Source organism: Aplidium turbinatum, chromosome 14, assembly GCF_918807975.1.
Source record: "Aplidium turbinatum chromosome 14, kaAplTurb1.1, whole genome shotgun sequence".
In the NCBI taxonomy this organism is placed as follows: domain Eukaryota; kingdom Metazoa; phylum Chordata; class Ascidiacea; order Aplousobranchia; family Polyclinidae; genus Aplidium; species Aplidium turbinatum.
In genome coordinates this window covers 13,965,918-13,984,732 of record NC_137485.1, presented here as the reverse complement: position 1 = coordinate 13,984,732, position 18,815 = coordinate 13,965,918, and the positions used below count along the sequence as shown (strand labels likewise).

Sequence of the window (18,815 nt, the reverse complement as noted above, 5' to 3'; positions counted from 1 at the left end):
TTATTATGTGTTTTCAGTAAAAAAAAATATTCGAAGTGGCCGAGCTATCCTATATTGGTATCGTTAAGAACATGAAAATCTTATGTTGGCTTTATTAGCAAATGAGGTAGTTTCTAAAAAAAAAAATTCGGAATGCCCCTCCAAATTAAAATCCTGCGTACGCCACTGCCAATGCATATGACGTTAACATCTCTATGTGAGCCAATATGTGCTCTGGTTTGTTCGAGTAATGGAAAACGTCGTGTCATTTTATTTACTTTTATTATAGCTGCGGTGCAACAAAACTAAACTGAAGACCTAAACCTGTAAGTTCCGCTGAAAACGCTGCAACAAGTGAATAAATTATAGAGCAAATCAAATTCGAAATCAAGCCCTAATCTTTTATTGAAAACATGAGCATCCAATAAATACGCCTTCACAGTAGTTGACCACGTGGGAGGGGGGCATCTGACTGACACTTGAAAGGTAGGCAGTTCCCAATACAGCACGGATCGTTTTAGCGAAGCACAGTGCACTTGAAAGCGGACCCAGCGGTCGACTTTCTCGCCTTCCAATCCACTTAATCCGAATCTTCGATCACTAGGCATGAGCCTGTAACTAATAGGACGGCAGGTGTTTCAATCTTGCTCTTCGCCACAGAAGCGGTCAAATTGTTTATAAAATCAAAAACTGGAAACACGTGTCACACGGTGATCGGATGGACTTCACTTTCTTCGGTTGGCCGTTGTGAGTTTGTGAAGAAGCGCCGTAAAAAATTGGATAGGTTTTTTGTTGTTGGTTTGCCATCTTTGTTTTCATGACGTCTAACAGTGAGCAATGCCACCACGTTGAAGGCGACACAGATGAAAACTCCCAAAGCGATTGTGGTCAAATAGCGGGTCCTGCAAAAAATAACATATCGGTATTGATTGCTGGTGACAGTGATAAAAAAAAACCACACGTGGATGACATGAAAGCTTTAAACTACACTGCAACACACAACACGAAACAGTGCACCACAGTGAATTAAAAAGCTCTATCGGTTATATTTAACTTTTGTTCACATATTTGTGGCATATTTATACAAGTGAAATGCTAACGTCAAGTGTATGTGTTTCAGCAAAAGCGTTTACGTTAAAAAGTTATCTGGCAGAACTAGTCACTGTGCAGCGTACCATGAAATATCTTTGAGATTATGAGCATCAATTTTGCCGATCAGATTACTATAGCTAATCTCAAAGTGTTGATGCAAACCACAGAATATACAAAAAAGCATTGGTGACATTTGAGTGCTACATCGTAGTACAAATCATCACTCTACAAAACACGTCTTGCATTGACAAAGCATTAGATTTTATGCGCTAACAAAGATGGCTTCAGTGCGCTTTACCTGAATTGCTGCTCGTTGTACAAAAGACAATTCTTTTTCTTTCCGTCTTCCACGTTCCATTTTATGCAAGTTTCGTCAATAACTGCCCCGGTAATTATGGGAGCCGGAACTAAACCTGTTCAAAAGAAAACACAATTATCCTTTAATTAATAATTAATCTGTAGTGCCAGTAAAATTATTGTTTCAGTAAGGGCACCACTTTTGCATTAATTTTGTTTTTTGCACACCATGACAATGAATAGTACAATAAGGTACAAAATGGTATAAGCTTATGAGTAGAAATGTGGAATACAAAGGATGATCTACATAGTGCTCATTTTGCATAGACAACTACTGTTAGAGCACACGATTGCGCTTCTTGTCTGAAAAACTGTTGGTACAAAAGCCGTATATGCACCTGTGAAGCCTATTGACCTTTTTTCTAAAATTTGTTAGCTCATCAAAACAAATTGCCATGCTTTTAAATCCTGAAAACTGTTTGTGAAATTTAAGGCATACAAAATCATTGGTGAATGCTAGGGGTAACCACGTTGCTAAATCTATGCATGTACTCAATAGAAGGTTTCAACGGCATTGTCCAATGTCTTTCATAAATCGTTAACCAAAAGCAGGGCTTTCCAAGCTATGCGTCGCCATACCAAACGAGGCCGCGATCCTAATTATAGGTCACCAAACCACAGTAGCAAAAATGGGGCTACAGTGGGTAGTTTACACTGTAAAGGTGTGTAGGTATGTAAAGTGTGTTAGGTGTGTAGAAATGTAAAGGTGTGTAGTTTACACTGTAAACTACACATTTCAAATAGAGAAATAAAACAGAGTAACCTCAGCGGGTTTAACATACTTATTTTTACACACAAAAAACATAACATAATTAAAATAAACTCAAACGTTTTCGACACGTACGTGTGTCCTCATCAGGAATTAAATCTGCAATATACATAAAATGAAAAATCGTAAGATAAATTTGACTTTGCACTGTAACTGTAACGACACTCTGGACTGAAAAGCACAAACTGAACAAATGATACAGGAAAATACAATTCAAATAGTCACATCAAAAAATTATGTTTTTTAAATGGAGTTGCACAATAAAAAAGTGAAGCCTTGGCCTAAAGAATTGGCCAAAATGTAAAGTGCATTGTTACAACCACCGTAGTTGCATTGTTCTTCCTTCAGGATACTGCGATGTACGGTACTTGTGTACTGTAGTGTATTTTGTAAATTACAACTCCTATAGTAGAATCTTTACTTTATGTTATTCAGTAGGCTACGTTGAGTTGCTTTGTGATACGCACCAATTCATAAATTTTAAAAGTAACACTTCGACAAAAAATGTGGTCCTTCTTTTTTACCAGTGAAAAAAGAACAGCTTTTCCATCGGTTAGTAATGATAAAACTTTGTCATGCAGGTGTGTGTGGTGAGAATATGTTAATACTAGATTTACGCACATATTTCATACTTCCGTTTCGCATGACATATTTATGATTAGCGGTCAATTTACATGGACGCAAAGGGACCATCTCCTCATTGATGGAAGTTACCATGGTGATTTCACACAATCTCTAAATTAAACTTGAGCAAGCATCGTTTTTTTTATTGATCTTTTCTTAAAATCTTAAGCCCAAATATAAGTTAAGCTTTTAAACTTAACTAGACATTTTAGACAAGCTATAGATTTTTAACAGTGTAGGTGGAGATAATAATTAAAAAGTTTTAAATATGTTTTTGACTACAGCTGAAACACTGCCTGAAATGGTGAGAATGGGAATTGTGAAAAATATAGACTTGTGTTAAGAAAATATGTGTTCGTTTTAGTCTTTTTTCTTGTATTGCGCCTTAAAACTTTACAAGAAAATGGAACTGTTTGCTCATGTCAGTTTTTCTGAAAGTCGCCGTTTCAATTTCAAAAGACGGTCCACGTTTTCACAAAAGACACCAACAAATCAAAAAGCAAACAATTTGATTGATTGGATCTTTATCCTCGGACTGAGAAAGCTTCTTGCAATTTCATCCTGGCAGTTTCGCATACTTATTGTAGAGGCTTTGAATTACTGATGCAGGTCCGGTTACCGAGATTGACAGAGTGAAATTTCCGATTGTTGAAGTCTTGTTGCAGGGGAATTATTCCATCCATTAGATGCCGCTGAATGGAGAGCAGTCCTTAACGTGCGTTGCTTAAGCGCACACCCCGACAGTCGAACCAGCGCCGCTTGATCTTGAAGCTTCTTCGTTCCAGAAGTCGATAACCAACTGAGCGCTCAGGGCGGACGATTTAAGTTATCAGTTTTTGAAATCATTGTTTGGTTTCCCGTGATACTATTTGCCTTAACAGATAGTAAGTAGTCACACAGATTATAACATAATAATTAAAAGAATAATTACCTCTGCTGAACAACCTGTCGTTTACCACTAAAGCAATTTTCACATATGACTAATGTTTGCAGTAAGATAGTGCGCAGTGAGACTTGAGACCTTCCAAAGATAACACGCTATGGACTGAGCAATGAATCAAAAATTGCGTTTTGACGTAAACTCAAACAACAAATCCGGGCTTTCCTTGCTTTTGCATGAATTCACCAATCGGTGCCAAAAATCAAAAGCAATGTGAATGACAGCAACTAAAAATTTACTGCAAATGAGTGTCTCAGCAATCAAAGCCTTCAGCAGTGAATCATGCTTGCCCAAATTCCAATACAACAGTAAGTGCTTACCTAACACGCGTATGATAAGAAAAAGCAATCCAATCGCGGTACACTTGTCCATTGGGTCAACCGACCTACAATAAACAATCGTTATAGTGAAGGACATCGCTGCAAAGTAAGCGGGTAAGCAATACTACAGTATTACCAAACACTGTGCGTAAACATTGTGGTTGATAGAACAGTAGATAAGAGATTGCGGACAAAGTGTGTCCACAAAACCTCATATTTCTACAACGCGGTCAACGTAACTTTTCATCACGAAGTTGTCATGTTTGCATAAAAAGAAATGTAGCGCAGGCAACTGAGCGTCTTAAAAAACTTCAGTTCTCCACATAATTTCGTTTGTTCTGACGAAGAACAAACGTTCTTGACGAAGAACAAACAATTGTGGCTTGAGCCGCTTTTTTTGAAGCAACAAAATCAATGTAAAAATGACGGATTTTGCTGTCAGGGAAGTGATTTTAGTTTTGGCATTATATTTTCTCCAAAACGCGGTGCTTGTGAGGGAAGTCTTAAATTAATGAAGCGAAGAGCGATGACGCTCATATCAAGTGGTTTTTGTTTGAACCGGTTTGCACTGGCTTCAGATCACAAGCAGCAAATTCCGTCTTGTTTGCATAAATCAAACGTTTTAATACATTTAATCGATGTTAAAATGAGACAATCCACAGATCATCGTTGGGGTGAATGGCAAAAGAAAAACATTCTGGTGCAGAAAAAGGTTTATATCAATGAAGAAAATTGCCACCTCTGCATTAAAATGTGTTTTAAAATATTCACAACTTTTTCAGAGACAAAATGAAAATAAATCTTAAACAAATTTAAAATGAATTTTTAAATCACGTTTCTGCCACAGATTTCGTTTTTCCACGCCTCCGACATTGAACGAAACTTTATTTTCCTAACTACAAAATCGCAGTCTTATCCAGGGCTGTGTAGTCGGGGGGATTTTAGAGTGTGCAAAAACGGAGTCGGAATTGGGCAGTTATAAACCGAGAAGTCGGAGCCGTATATTTTTCGCCCGACTCCACACTCCACAGCCCTGATCTTATCCACCAAAAGCTAAAGTAAAAACAATGGAAGAAGAGATAGATCTAGAAAAAAGTCCCAGAAAAGAATATCACAAATTAGTGCTGAGCTGTCGTCAATATGTTTCGGTAATTTTTGAGGTTTCACGTTTCGCCAAACGTAATTCCACACCACTTTCATCTCACCTTAAAACAACTGTGTAAATTGGTGTGACCATGTTTGCAGCAAGCATGGCACCAAAAGACAGGACGATTGCAAAGCTAATAGAAGGCATGAAGCAGTCAAGTTGGCCACACATCCTTTCAGGTACAGGACTACTAACCAGTGAAAAATTTGTAATGGCTGCAGACGTCACACATTCCTGTAAACAACAAAACACTATTTTGTCACCTATAAAGAGTCATAATTTTTAATAAAAATAACATTATCATAACGTGAAAATTCAGAAGCAACACATGATTTCGCAATGCGGAGAACTGAACTGAACGTAAAACAACATTTTAATCTTGCAGCCTAGGTAACTGGAGCCTAAGTCGACTCATCATAAACATGAACTTTGCAAAGTTCACTGGTGACATCTGACCTGTGTCGTTCCATCGCAGTGAATCAGCGTTGAGAAGGAAATAGGAAAAAGCGACATCATGCCGACAATGACAACAAACGTCAAAATTCCGCTTCTTTGCCAATGGAATTTCTTTACAATGATTCCTCCCGTTAATAGCCCAACACACATGGTAGGGGGTACCGCAAGGCCTATAACATGAAGACAAAAATATGATGTTTGCTCTTCATTTCCGAAGATGGCCAATGAGACTATGGTCACTGGTCAGTGGTCAGCGTAGGCTACACGAGTGCGAAGATAACTGACGAGGCCTATCTGTGCGGTAAAACTTCTACTGCCCCAGACAGTAAACCAATCGTTTTTTACATTAATTCAACATATGCAGACGTTGAATCAATGTAAAAAACGATTGATTTGCTGTCTGGAGCAGGATGGACACTGGAAGAATGGTTGGCTAGGGTTCTTGTTTAAGGCTCGAACTTTGCGGTGTTCTCGTTTCTTGACAGCAGATAGCGTACGATAAAAATATATTATATTTTTAGAATTCAGACTGACGAAAAAGTGAAGGCTGTACGTAAAATTTTATTTTGTGTGGAGTTTCATGTTCTTGAGAGATTGCTGATCTTTTTGTTTTAACGAATGTAGTTGTGTGCGCAAACGGGCTACTTGTTCACTTTTCTTTCTTCTTAATTCAGTTTCTTCTCTCTAGTGATAAGCAAAAAAATACATAACCGTCCTGTAACTCAACCAACTAAAAACTACACTGATGAATTTGTGCTCAACGTAGTCAAAAAATGAAACGTGTAACTTACAAAAAATGTGAGATCATCTGAAGGCAAGCGCGAGACTAATTTAGTTTCTCGCGCGGGCTTGCGGGGATTGAAGCCAAACGTCACAGTTGGTAAGTTTATTTTGTAAAATAAGTGCCGATGCAGCTTACGCCATAAAACTCTGTCCGATCAGTTACTCTTGGAGCATATTGTATTTCTTACTGTTTTTTATCATTGCTCTCTTCAACGGCACCTAATGGATGGAATAATTCCCCGGCAACAAGACTTCAACAATCGAAAACTTCACTCTGTCAATCTCGGTAACCGGCCCTGCGTCAAAAGCGTCTACAAGTATGCGAAACTACCAGGAATAACCTACCAAGGCTTTGTCAGTCCGAGAATAAACATTCAAAACCAACCAACCAAATTTTATTTTTTGTTTGTGTTGCCATATTGCTTGCGTTGTCATTTGTTTGTTTTTGTGACGTGTTCACTAGCAACATTCATGTATCCATCCACCCAATAACTGTCCAAGAAATGCATCGAAAAAAAAATTCATTCAAGGTTTTTACGACCATCATTCCATAAACCTGAATCAGTTTAAAACTAGAAACTATGTGGTTTCAGTTTTCACATTGGGTGGCTTTATTTTAAACGGAAAGTGACACTTATCCCTCTTTATTCAGGAACATTTCTGGTCACTCACTTTGTGAAGTCTCGAATTCAAGAAACAAAACACTCAGAGCACTGGTACTTCAAGACTTGTTACGCACTTTTAAGCCTTAAGTGGTAGAATAGCAGCAAGCTTTGAATGATAAATTTTCGTTGTGTGTTACAATTCAGACTCAAGAAATGTAATCACGTATCTTGCAAAGGTAACTTTCAATCCAATGATAGAAGAGTAGCCTTTCGTTACTAAAGTATTTTGCTTTTTCAGGTTTTGGAGATTTTAGAGACAGCAAAGAAGCTGCTTTGATTGTTTGAAATTTGGCAACACTGATTCAGCGGAAATTGTTTGTTGTCCATAACTGGATGCGATATTTCCGTTTGTGTGATGGCTGTAGACATGACTCTTCAATGAGATGAGTATTGCCAGATACAGCAAGTGTGCCAACCCAAATGGAGGTCGAGATTAATAGTTTAACTCAGCAAGCAATATTTGTTGTTTTTTACATTGATTCAACATCGGCAGAGGCTGAATAAGTCTGAAAAAATGCATTTTTCTGGCTAGAAGTGGAAGCATTGGGTTTGTGATATAAAAGTTGAACAACAATACTGAAGAGCAATAATTTGACATGGACAACGTTGTTTACGGTTTGACGTGTTCTTGCGTTTGGGAAATGTAACTAAAGGAAGGAAAACAAACTTGACTTCTGTTTGTCACATTTCTAAAGATAGTAAGCTATTTTAAAAGAAATATTTTTAAATCTAAAACATCCACTTCGTGTCATTATTACTAAACTTCGATCTTGTTACATTTGGATAAACAACAACAGAGTGCCGCTTAATCTTATTGGCAGCTTGAAATTGGGTTGCTGAAATTGATAACTGAAATGCTGAACTTGACCAATAAACTTGAACATCACTTGAACATTAGGCCTACAATAAATGATTATAAAAAAAACTCACCAAAAGTAAGATTTGCGAAACCTGCCGACTTTTTAAAAATAACCTCCAGAAACTTTGGCATGAATGCAGTGAGGGCTCCGACCGCAAACATAAGACCGGAATAACCAAACACAACTGACATGTACGTTGGATTTGTGACAAGCTTTTTGACGGTAAGCCAGAAATCTGAAAAAACAATAAAAAAAATGCGACGGCTTGGCTAGACCAAAAACATAACATATTCAAATTTGAAATTTCTCTACACTTAAAGTCAAACCAATGTCACAATGATTTCCAACTAATTAAAATAAAATTGGCATCACCAACCTTGGCAAAACCCGATTTTTTTCTTCTCGGTTTTGTTCATGGGAGAAATCTCGCAAGAATATCGTTCGCTATCCAAAACGATGTCAGTGTCGATTGATCGACCGTTGGCCTTGATGACGTCAAAGGTTTGCAAAGCTTTGTTTTGAGAACTATTTTTGGAGGGTGATTTCATAAATATTCTGTTGTCTTCGTCAAAAAGCATCGAAGCATTGTCGTCTTTTCTTTGGTTCATAGCTTTTGGGAAGAAAAAGAGCGGGAAAGCTGCCAGGACTACCCACGCGGATATGATCAAGTATCCTAACCACCATGCCCCAACCCACTGCGCTTTGTTATCACTGGAAACAGGAATACTATCTACAATATAAAGTAAAACTATTGAAGACAGACAGAAGCCGTTTTTTAATCGATGGGCTAATATTTCTTTTTTAGAAGTAGTTGCAATGTTCATCTGATGACTGCGAAAGTAAAAGAAACATACGAGTTATTTTATTGCTTCACTCACGTTTCGAGCACCACCTAAATCTGCATTGACAAGGCGCGCAAAAACGTCAGTGAAGCAGTAAAACAACTCGTATGTTTCTTCTTTTACTTTCACATTCATCAGATGAACATTGCAACTACTGTTAGAAAAGATAATATTCTTGATAAACACCCAAACTTTTTAGTATTTATTATTTCTTTTTTTGCATCCAATTCTAATGTAAGAATCCAAGATTGATGCAAAAATGACTCGTCTATTTTTGTTTTGCCAACAAAAAGAAAACTTCGAAATGACCCTGAACTGTCTGTGAACATTTGAAAACTTTCAAATTCTCTTCACCACACTTCGATTTGAAAAGTTGTCGCTTTTCGGTCGATTCAGCGTTGCCAGTAGTCGATAAAACAATGATTCGCTGATGACAGGAAATATGCATCCTTCGTAAGCAGTGAACAAAAACCGTAACTGAAGCATTCAGCTGTGATGATGTAACTGAGGCATTCAGCTGTGATGATAACTAGTTAAAAACTAGTTAAAACTGTTTTGTTTTCCTGCTGGCTTTTATTTTCTACCTTTCATTTTCGCCCTTTTTACAGTGATTCATCGTCTGCAGACGTTGAATGTAACAATGTTAAAATCACAGATTTTGTTGGCTGGGTTAGCAAATGATTCCCGCTGGCCGCTGGTAAACCCGCTGAGACTTGCAGAGTGTAATAAGTTTGCTAAGTGTTACCTGATGACACTCGATCAAAGTCAACATAAACAGTTGAAGTCCAAGACCCAATTAAATATCCAAATCCAGGTCCAATATTTTGCAAGACGAACGATATGCCTAGAAATGAAATAATGCTTGCAAAACAAACGAAAATCAAAACTGTTAATTTGCATTCATCAAATGCCGGCATTTGCACACCATCCAATCTCTTAACATAATTTATTAAAGAATTGATATCGCTGTTACAATAATCTTATTACTCATCCAAACAGAACATGCCAAACCAAACGTAGATTTTTTCATATGCTGAGCTTGCACACACTGCGAGTGTAACGAGTGTTACATTAAAAGTTTTCAAAATACTTATACAGCAAGAGTGTAGTATTTGGCTTCTTAAAACTTGACGTGCTGCAGGCTACTTCGTGGAAGTGAAGGAAGTTGTGGTTGTGTTTTCTACTGCTTCAAACAAGCGCTAAATGTGCTGTTGCGTCGCTGGGTTTTATACATTTGTGGTATAATTAAGCCACCTGTCTCCCGATGCATCACATATCGATTAAATGAATTTATCCTGAAACCGCCATTAGAAGCAAAGATGCCAAAATACTTCGCTGGTGCACAGACATTTAAGCACGATGACTTGGCATTTCACGTGGAACGATGAAGCATAGTTTTCTTGGTTGATTTTATCCATTTTGTTTATATTGCAGCGTTATTTTCACGAAAAAAATGTTTCATTTTAGCCTAAAAATTTTAAACATAAAAACTCAAATCAGTGAATTCAGCAAGAAATTATCATTCTTGTGACGCAATTGAACTTTCACCGCAAGTGAGTTATTGGAGATTTAGTTCGGTCTCAGACAATGACTCACTGTGCAGCGAAGCATTTAAAATTCTACTCAGCCTGCTTGAGCCGAAATTTCATATTGGTACACCAGCTTACACAGCGAGCTCTATTGGATGGAGATCATCTCTTCAATCAATTGGTTCTTAAGGAACAACTTAATTTAGAGCCTCCACGTCTTAAATCTCGTAAACCCTCTCGCCATGCTACAGATTTCTGTAATTCTAATTTTGACCTTGAAAGAGTCTGGAGTAAACGTTGGGATGAGACTGTAGGACCAGAGCAGCTGACAGTACCTCCAAGCACCTCACACCCACCAGGATCAGAGTTACCCCACAAAGATTAGGTAAAGCTCAATCGTCTTCGTACTGGAATGGGACGTTTTAACTATAATATGTTCTAGTGGGGTCTTGTCGAATTGTCATTCTATGTATGTGGATCTCCCTCCCAAACCGCACAACACATCATTCATCACTGCCCGATTTACGGACCTCAAAATGGAAATGCCAACCTTACAGCGCTTTATAGCAACATAGTCCAATAGCTGCAGTGCCTGGGTGAAATAACGTGACTGCTATCATCTCATACGCAAGAAGAAGATTTGAGCAGGAAAAATAAAACAAAATGTTGTGAGACAATTTTTCTTTCATTGTTTGTGGAAATAGTAACCAGTCGTCGAACACTGTTGCTACAAATAAAGACTGCGGAAATTTAATTACAGTAAACATGGTTAGACAGGAAATAAGCTATTAACTTACCCAAATACACGGGAGAATTGTCTTTGGACGCGTAGTCGTCAATGTATGAAGAACTGAGAGGTACGTGCACTGTAGCTCCAATACCCTGCAAGCAAAATTTATGACATTGAAATTAGATTAACCAACAAAAACTATATCATCGATTACCGGTTTTCACTCGTGACGTTGTTGGCCTACTTTTGTGCGTTTTACATTCACTTTTGTAGAAGCATTTAAGTTACTTAACGCTTTTGAGAGAAATAAAAGCGAGCAAGCACAGTCGTCAAAGCAACGCTTATCAAATATTTAGCTTTTGCTATCAAACAATGATTTCTTACAAAAGTACGTGTCCGTTTTCGATCAATTTTCTGTCAATGGACAATAATAATCTCAGTTCAATCTGATAAAGGTGGTGACAGCCATTCAGCGGTGTCGGCAGAGAAATTTCTTATCATTCAAATTGCAAAGAACGATAACTGATTTCAGAACAGTTACTTTGAACAGCAACCAATTTCAGCTCTGAAGTTAGAATGGAGCTTTTTTGTATTATAAACTGTTTTTTGTTACTACTCACCTGACACTATGTTACACCAAACAATAACAAAATAAATTCATGTTACGGATTCTTGCAAAATAAACGCAAAATAATGAAAAATTAAATGCGAAAACAACATGTATGTTAATCTAGTAACAATTTGTTCGTCATGAATTATATTGACGTTGACCTTGTTCTAGCTATTAAAAATGTTTGCTACTGGGTTAGAATTAGATCACAATCTGCCTTTTGTTACTTCAAATCCATGAAAAAGATCACTTTGTTAACTGTTTCCGGAGATAAAAAAACGAAAGAAGTTTGTTTTATAATGCGCTGATTTTCAACATTTGCTGCTGGGCAAAATAGACATACTAACTTGAAAATGCTATTACTAAGACAACAATAAACATACACACTATGGTCCGGGAAGGTAGCCTTGACTGGGGAGCCAAGGGCGTACTTTTGAACCCGGGATGACTTTAAGGGTCTGTAACCGTTCCAAGCGCCCCGAAAACCAAAGAAATTACCCCATATTCTTAGAATGTAGTGTGTTTTTATTAAACATCTCTTGATGCGAGGCCTGAAAACCTCATTGGTTGCGGGGCCAAATTATTCTCTCAACGGAACTAGGTCCGGGTAAAATCGACACGTTAGAATAGTTTTTTTTTTTTATAACAAGCCGGACAAGTGAACGTTTGACAAACGCGATAGCATAGTAATTCTATTAAACACTTGCACTCCAGTCTGTGTTTATTTGTACAGTATAAAATTAACAAATTCTTGGCGATTTATTAATGTGGTGGCTAAGCCTAACGTTGAGTCACGACACATAACTTAAGAATCGCTGAATTGAGCTCGATGACCTTGACCAAAGATGTGTTTCGAGATTTTTCCCCCGTTATATGCCAGTTATCTAGAAAAGAAATTGTATTTCACAATGTCTCGCGCAGCGCCCGTTTTGTCACATTCATACAGTACAAGTACTATCAGCGGGCCAGCTCGATCAACTGATGTCACGGGCTTGATTTCGTCCGACGATTGTGGTTTGGTGAACCTTGTGTTAAATAATAACACCTGTTCAGAATGTAAAATGTTTTGTCGTTTTGTTTGTTTTTAACCACACACATCAGTTTCAACTTTGTCTGTAAGCTACGCTTTGCTTCAATTGGGCTTGTACAATGTACATTGGTAGTTCAACCTGGTGTTACAACTTACAGCATGAACGAAGGTTATTTGTTTTCAAAAGTGCCAAAATTGAACTACTTCTAATTGGACTACAAAATTGGACTATTTCTACAGATGATGTCAATTTGCGGTTGTTCTACGTTAGCTTGTTTGTATCACTGAATTCAACTAAAAAAAATCAAAATAGCAAAAATGCCAAATTTCAATTATTCTTTTATCTCCTTTGTAAGCCTAAATAGCTATTTTGAGGAAAATAAATGACTGCATACACAAAGGAACGTCCCATAACGTACCTGTAATATTTCTCCAAATATAAGAACCAAAAACAGATAGGTATAGTGTGTTGAGTTTTCTTCAAGATTGTCTGGGTCATACGTAGTCGCATTGCTGAAAGCAAAATAAAAGTTCATTGCAAAGTACCAATTGAACATAAATAAAGCTAAGTTGAATATAAATATTTTGGAACAGCAAATATTGAATCCGTAACGCACTCAAAAATCGCTATATAGTAACCATGTCTTTCATTTACTCTTAGCAGTAGCAATGTTCTATGCATGAGCATACTTCAAACTAGGCATAATTTTGAAGAATTGCGTCATATTTAACTGCTATGCCACTTCATTTTGAGACATGTCCTAATTTTCTACTTTCATTTCAGTTTTAGATTGTCTTTGAAGTACAGTAAAAGTAATAACAGAGTCGCTTGTGAAAGCTGAGCAATGGCAAGAACGTTTTCTTTTGGTCATAAACAACTAATTCCCCACAGTAAAACGCGAAGAATTTCAGTACCTATCTTGAAAAAATACTACATTTTCTAGCTTTTTTTGTTTTGATCCCAAATTGATGGTAGCACTAGATTTAAAAGTGTAATTATGGTATTTTTCTACGAAACTCTATAGTTTAAAAAACACACGATTTCGCACAATCTTATAATATTGCATTGCTAATGACATTCAAATGTAATACAAAACGTCATTAACTTATGATGAGCGTTAAATTATTATGAAAATCAACATTTATTCGTAGTAGTTTCGCATGGCACTTTCACACTTGAAATTAAGCTCGTTGTTTTTTAGCCAGTTTTATAATGCAGTATATTACTTGTCGGTTGAGATTATCTCTTGAATACTTGTAGAGTTAAATGCAAATCGTCTTTGGCAATTTTTCTTACCTCGGCTTATACGGTTCGTTGACAAGATGAGGAACAAAGTTGACAAAACCACCAAGGGCGATCAAAAGTGACCCTGTGGCCATTATGCGAGGGCGGTGACCCGAGCCGCTAAGCTTGCTTACCTTGAAGAACAAATATTCACAAGTTGATTAGGCTCTTAACTTTGGATGTACATAGCAAACGTTAAAGTTACTTCTGAAGTCAAAGAAAGCACATGCGCACCCTGCAACTTAGCCCTTTTTTGCATCCATCGTCTGCAGACGTTGAATTAATATAAAAAGAACTGATGTGCTGACTGAGAGATGTTGGTCTCAACGGAAACCTTTTGCAGTTGTGACGCAATGATATGAAGCAAGAAAATGCTACAAAGAACAAAGTTAAAACATATCAAAGTTGGGACAGCAGGATTAAAATGGTTCACTGTGGGCTTACGTTTGAAGTTGTGCAGGCATAACACAATTATCTTCTGTAAGAAAACATTAGGGAACGTTCAAATATTACGTAACGCCTTCGAGGGGGAGGGGGGGGTTTATGCAAAGCGTTACGTTAGCGTCACATTGGGGGGGAGGGGGTTCAAGCAAAACGTTACGTAACGCTTTCGAGTACGGAATGGTAGTTTTTTGTGCTGAATTCGTAGTGAAAAAGCGTTACATGGGGGAGGGGGGGATTGAAAAAAGCGTTACGTTGGCGTTACATGGGGGAGGGGGGGTCAAAAATTCGGAAAAAAAGCGTTACGAAATATTTGAACGTTCTCTTACTTATAATCAAACTTGGCTTTGACACGTTTCCAAAAGGAAACATGTCACTTGCAGACAAAGATTGACCGTCGCTGCAAAATGCAAGTTCAGCTCAAAACGCTCGTCACCTTGAGTGGCAAACCGCCAGAAAAATGAATCTTTTTTACATTGATTCAACGTCTTTAAAAGTTGAATTTACGTTAAAAGCACTGCTTTCGCTATTTGGAAAATAGCTCCAATATAGAGAACTTTTTTCGACATTCGTTTTTTAAATGACGCTTTGAGTCACTTTTTCCTGTTCATAAGGTCAAATTTCATCAAGAATATGAGATGTTAAAACATGTTTTATTTTTAATACAAGTGCCATAACGTGCAGCCAGTAGCGTTTAGAGGGAGTACTTTTAGACTAGAGCCGGGGTGATTTTAAGGGGACGTAACCTTTCCAAGGGGTTCAGAAAAAGCACAGTGTATTCTTTTACCATAGTAAATTTGCATTAAATCCATTTTTGGAGACAATTGAAAATGACCTCTTTCTTCGATAATTTTAGAATTTCACTGACGTTTTTGTATATTTCTTTTCCTTAGTTTGTTTTATAAGAGTTGACTCGTTTTTAGAGGTAAACCCACTTAGTTGGTTGTTGGGCTCAGGATCTTAGTCTTGTTGGTAGTTGGTACCGAGCCCAAAATACCCTCTCAGAAGTTCACACAAGAGACGCGTTACAACGCTTTTCCTTCAAAGAGCTGTCAATGCTTTTCCACGCGAGTAAGCGAAATTTTACAAATTTGTTGCTGAACCTGAAGGTATAGGTTACAGTTACACACCATGGCAAATAACGAAAATTCAAGTTTTAAGATTATTTCACACTGTCTCTGTTTGTCACATATGACTCCACAATGCGGTGGGTTTATTCAAGAAATAATTTTTTTGTGATAACGCAGCTCGCTTTCTGCCAATAATGCATTAACCTGAAAAATTTTCAAGGAAAACAACTAAACGATATAAAATAAATATTTATGTTCAGTCACTGGTGGACTTTTATAAACTTGATACCAAAACACAAAAATTGGAAAATAAACAGCAAGTTATTTGGAAATGTGTCAAAACCTAGCTTGTAGTTGTGAGAAATTGCATGGTCACATGATTTTTTGGTTGTGGGAAATAAGAAAGGGCCTGGAAAAAGCTATTAATCAACTTGCAACAACGATTAAATCTGGATTGTAGTTTTCAGCAGCGTTATTTTGTGAACAGTTACATCGAAGCGTGTGTCTGGTGGTTCAAGCGTGAGGATAAATTGACGAAAAAGCAACAAAGCCAATCGTGACGTCTACTGGAGTATTTGTAATTTACAGGTCGCTGCAGCAGATGGAGTGTTTTGACCGGTAGACACCTTAAAAATACGACAATTTTCCGTGTAAACCAGCTGACTGCAGTCCTTGTGATCCTTCTAGCACTCGGACAGAGAATTGGTTCTTGCTCTGAACTTTGTTTAGTAATTTAACAAAAAAGGTAGTGGCAACGTTGGGAATCGAACTCCAGTCACTAAAACTATCACCTCCCTAAGTCTAAGAGACCAAAAGATTATGACAGTCTACGTCTACCGAATTACTCGTTTAATTTACTTCATATCAGAAACTTTCAAGAAAGACGATCACAATGTCACGTGGTTGCTGCAGTGGCCTTCAGGTTACAAATACGCTACCGCCACCTGCAAGCATGTCATGACAGCGGCGGATCCAATAAGTAGCGTGAAAGGGACGATTTCAACAAAACACAATGATGGGAACGTATACATTAATCCGCTCTTGCAAATACACCGTGAATAAAGTTACTTTTCTGTGTTAGAGGGGAATCGTTTCAATCACCCCCTCTCTGGATCTGCCACTGTGCCATGCAGTATCTTTTTAAGGCACAGCTACCAGCTCTTGATATTGAACTTACGACCTCTTGCGTGCTGAACAGACGCTCACGTGCCTCAGCTTAGCAAAACATGCAAAAGTGACATGATTTTCGGTAAACTGGATATACAACGCGAACGTAAGGTGGGCTGCATAGTGCATAATGCATGTCGTAACACGGCATCTGCTTAGCTGCACTTCCTATACATAAGAATATTCATCAATTCTTTGATAAAGTGTCAATATGTAGCCTACTATTAGGCTACGGTATACGGAGAATTACACATGTTTTCCAGTACTTACCACAACTACAAAGAGAAGGTTTCCTATGTTGAATGATCCGACTATAAATCCAGCTAACGAACTAGAGATTTCAAACCGCTTCTCAATTGAGGTTAGAACGCTTTTGCTGTATATTGCCAAAGCAGATTGCGCACACATCACCACTCCAGCAAAGGCTACAAACGCTTTCATTGAATAAATATGGCCAGCACGGCATATTAAAGATTCCCCATGCGAAGTTCCATTGCTTGTTTTTTCTACCTTGGATTGCATTGCATCATTTTTGACAAGCATTGCATCACTGGATGAATGTTCGTTTGCTGCAGTTATAATATTTTCTTTTTCTTGAGTCATTGCGAATGAAAAAGCAACTTCTATTCTACAGTAGAAGCTAAATAATAAACTAGTACCTGTTTAATAAACTTAAACCACCGGATCAAACATGAAACGTTAAGCTGATACCTCGCTTAGGTAACAAGATCACACACTGCAAGGCAGTCAAGCACGCTTCGTGTTTATGCTTGAGCAATCCTAAACATGTAACCGACGGGCGACGACCGCAAGCCCTGGGCCCTGCCAACTGCGACTGAGTATGCTGGCCAGGTACAAAAGACATGCTCAACAAGAAATTTAAAATATACCGATGAATATTGTTGTAAAATCTCTTTGCGGTGCTGAAAACTTAAACTCGAATGTAAACTGAAAAAAAAACTTTTTTAACTCGAACTCGAAAGTAATTCTACAATTTACAAAAAAATACAATTAAAACTTTGCACACTGTCAACTGTGATTGTAAAGTTTATCGTTTTGTGGAACAAAGCTAAAGCGGTGGAACATTTACCAAACTTGAACTTTAAATTGAGTAAAAATTTTGGAGTCTACACTACAGTCCTGTCTATATTTATTTTAACCTTCTTTCTACCCATTCGAAATAAATTTTGTTTAAAAAAAAAAAGATTTCATGTTGTTGCCTTCATGAAAATCAGACTATATAAAAAAAAGAGTTGACCTATGTTTAGAAGAACAGTTGAAAATCTGTTTTCACAGCAAATCGCGAGCATCCTTTCAAGTTTCAACATCGGCGCCAAACGGTGAACTTGATTGTCTGCGTAGTGTGTACAAGCAGTAGCACTTGGTTCAGGATTTTCTCAAGAGAATTCAATTTTGTTTTCTCCCAGTACTTACTTTCAAACCAAGCTGTGATAAGCCTCACTAAAAAATGTTTGCAATTGCTATTGACCGGTTGGTCACGTCTTTGACACGAACGCTGTATTTTTACGTAGACTGTAAGAAAAGTAAAGTTTAAAGTCCAGATTCTGCGTTTTACTTGCCATAAGGTGGGAGGTAATATTCCTTGCACTTACTCAACAAATCCTGACTTGCTGCATCATTATGACAATGTCAATTGATAAACTTCTTCTTAATGCATTCATTGACTGCCTACTCCGGTTTGAAGCAGGGGTGGATCAATTTTGTTAAAAACTTGTTTCTAAAAATGCTGAAAAAAATCGCTCAAGCATGAAAATAATTTGTCGGTCAAAAAAAGAAAAACGTAGATTTGTGCCACAACGAGCTGAAGTTCTTCCCCATCAAACAAAACTTGAGAAAAATACAGAAACCTTAAACTTAAAAGTTAGCATAACTACAGCCAGAAATAATAATACAGTGTCAGCAAATGCAGGCAAGACTTCATGATACAATTCTCTGTCAAGATGCCACAAAATTTTAGCTATCAGTTGTGTCAACATTGTTCCATTCCCTATCTCAAGCTATTATAAGATAGGTCAGCTCTAGCTGCACCAACCTTATGGTTTTGTTTGGAAAGAGCTATTTTTCTTTGAAGTAGTTTTTTTCTCCTTAAAACTCAGGC

The 18,815-nt window shown here is 37.5% G+C and overlaps 1 protein-coding gene across 2 annotated transcripts; it reads right to left on the bottom strand.

The window, feature by feature from the left end:
- Positions 1-366: 366 nt before the first annotated feature.
- LOC145783299 (solute carrier organic anion transporter family member 2B1-like) lies at positions 367-17,575 on the bottom strand. Of its 2 annotated transcripts, XM_082595137.1 has the most exons (12): positions 16,967-17,575; positions 14,031-14,152; positions 13,153-13,246; positions 11,161-11,245; positions 9,580-9,678; positions 8,369-8,722; positions 8,063-8,227; positions 5,685-5,854; positions 5,287-5,462; positions 4,082-4,146; positions 1,370-1,484; positions 367-881 (listed from the first exon to the last, which is right to left on the bottom strand). In XM_082595137.1, exons 1-12 carry the CDS (start codon positions 17,297-17,299, stop codon positions 683-685), a joined length of 1,977 nt encoding a protein of 658 aa, XP_082451263.1. In that variant the 5' UTR covers positions 17,300-17,575; the 3' UTR covers positions 367-682. The 2 variants fall into 2 exon arrangements, with proteins under 2 accessions (XP_082451263.1, XP_082451264.1); XM_082595138.1 differs by lacking the exon at positions 9,580-9,678.
- Between the last annotated feature and the right edge of the window lie 1,240 nt (positions 17,576-18,815).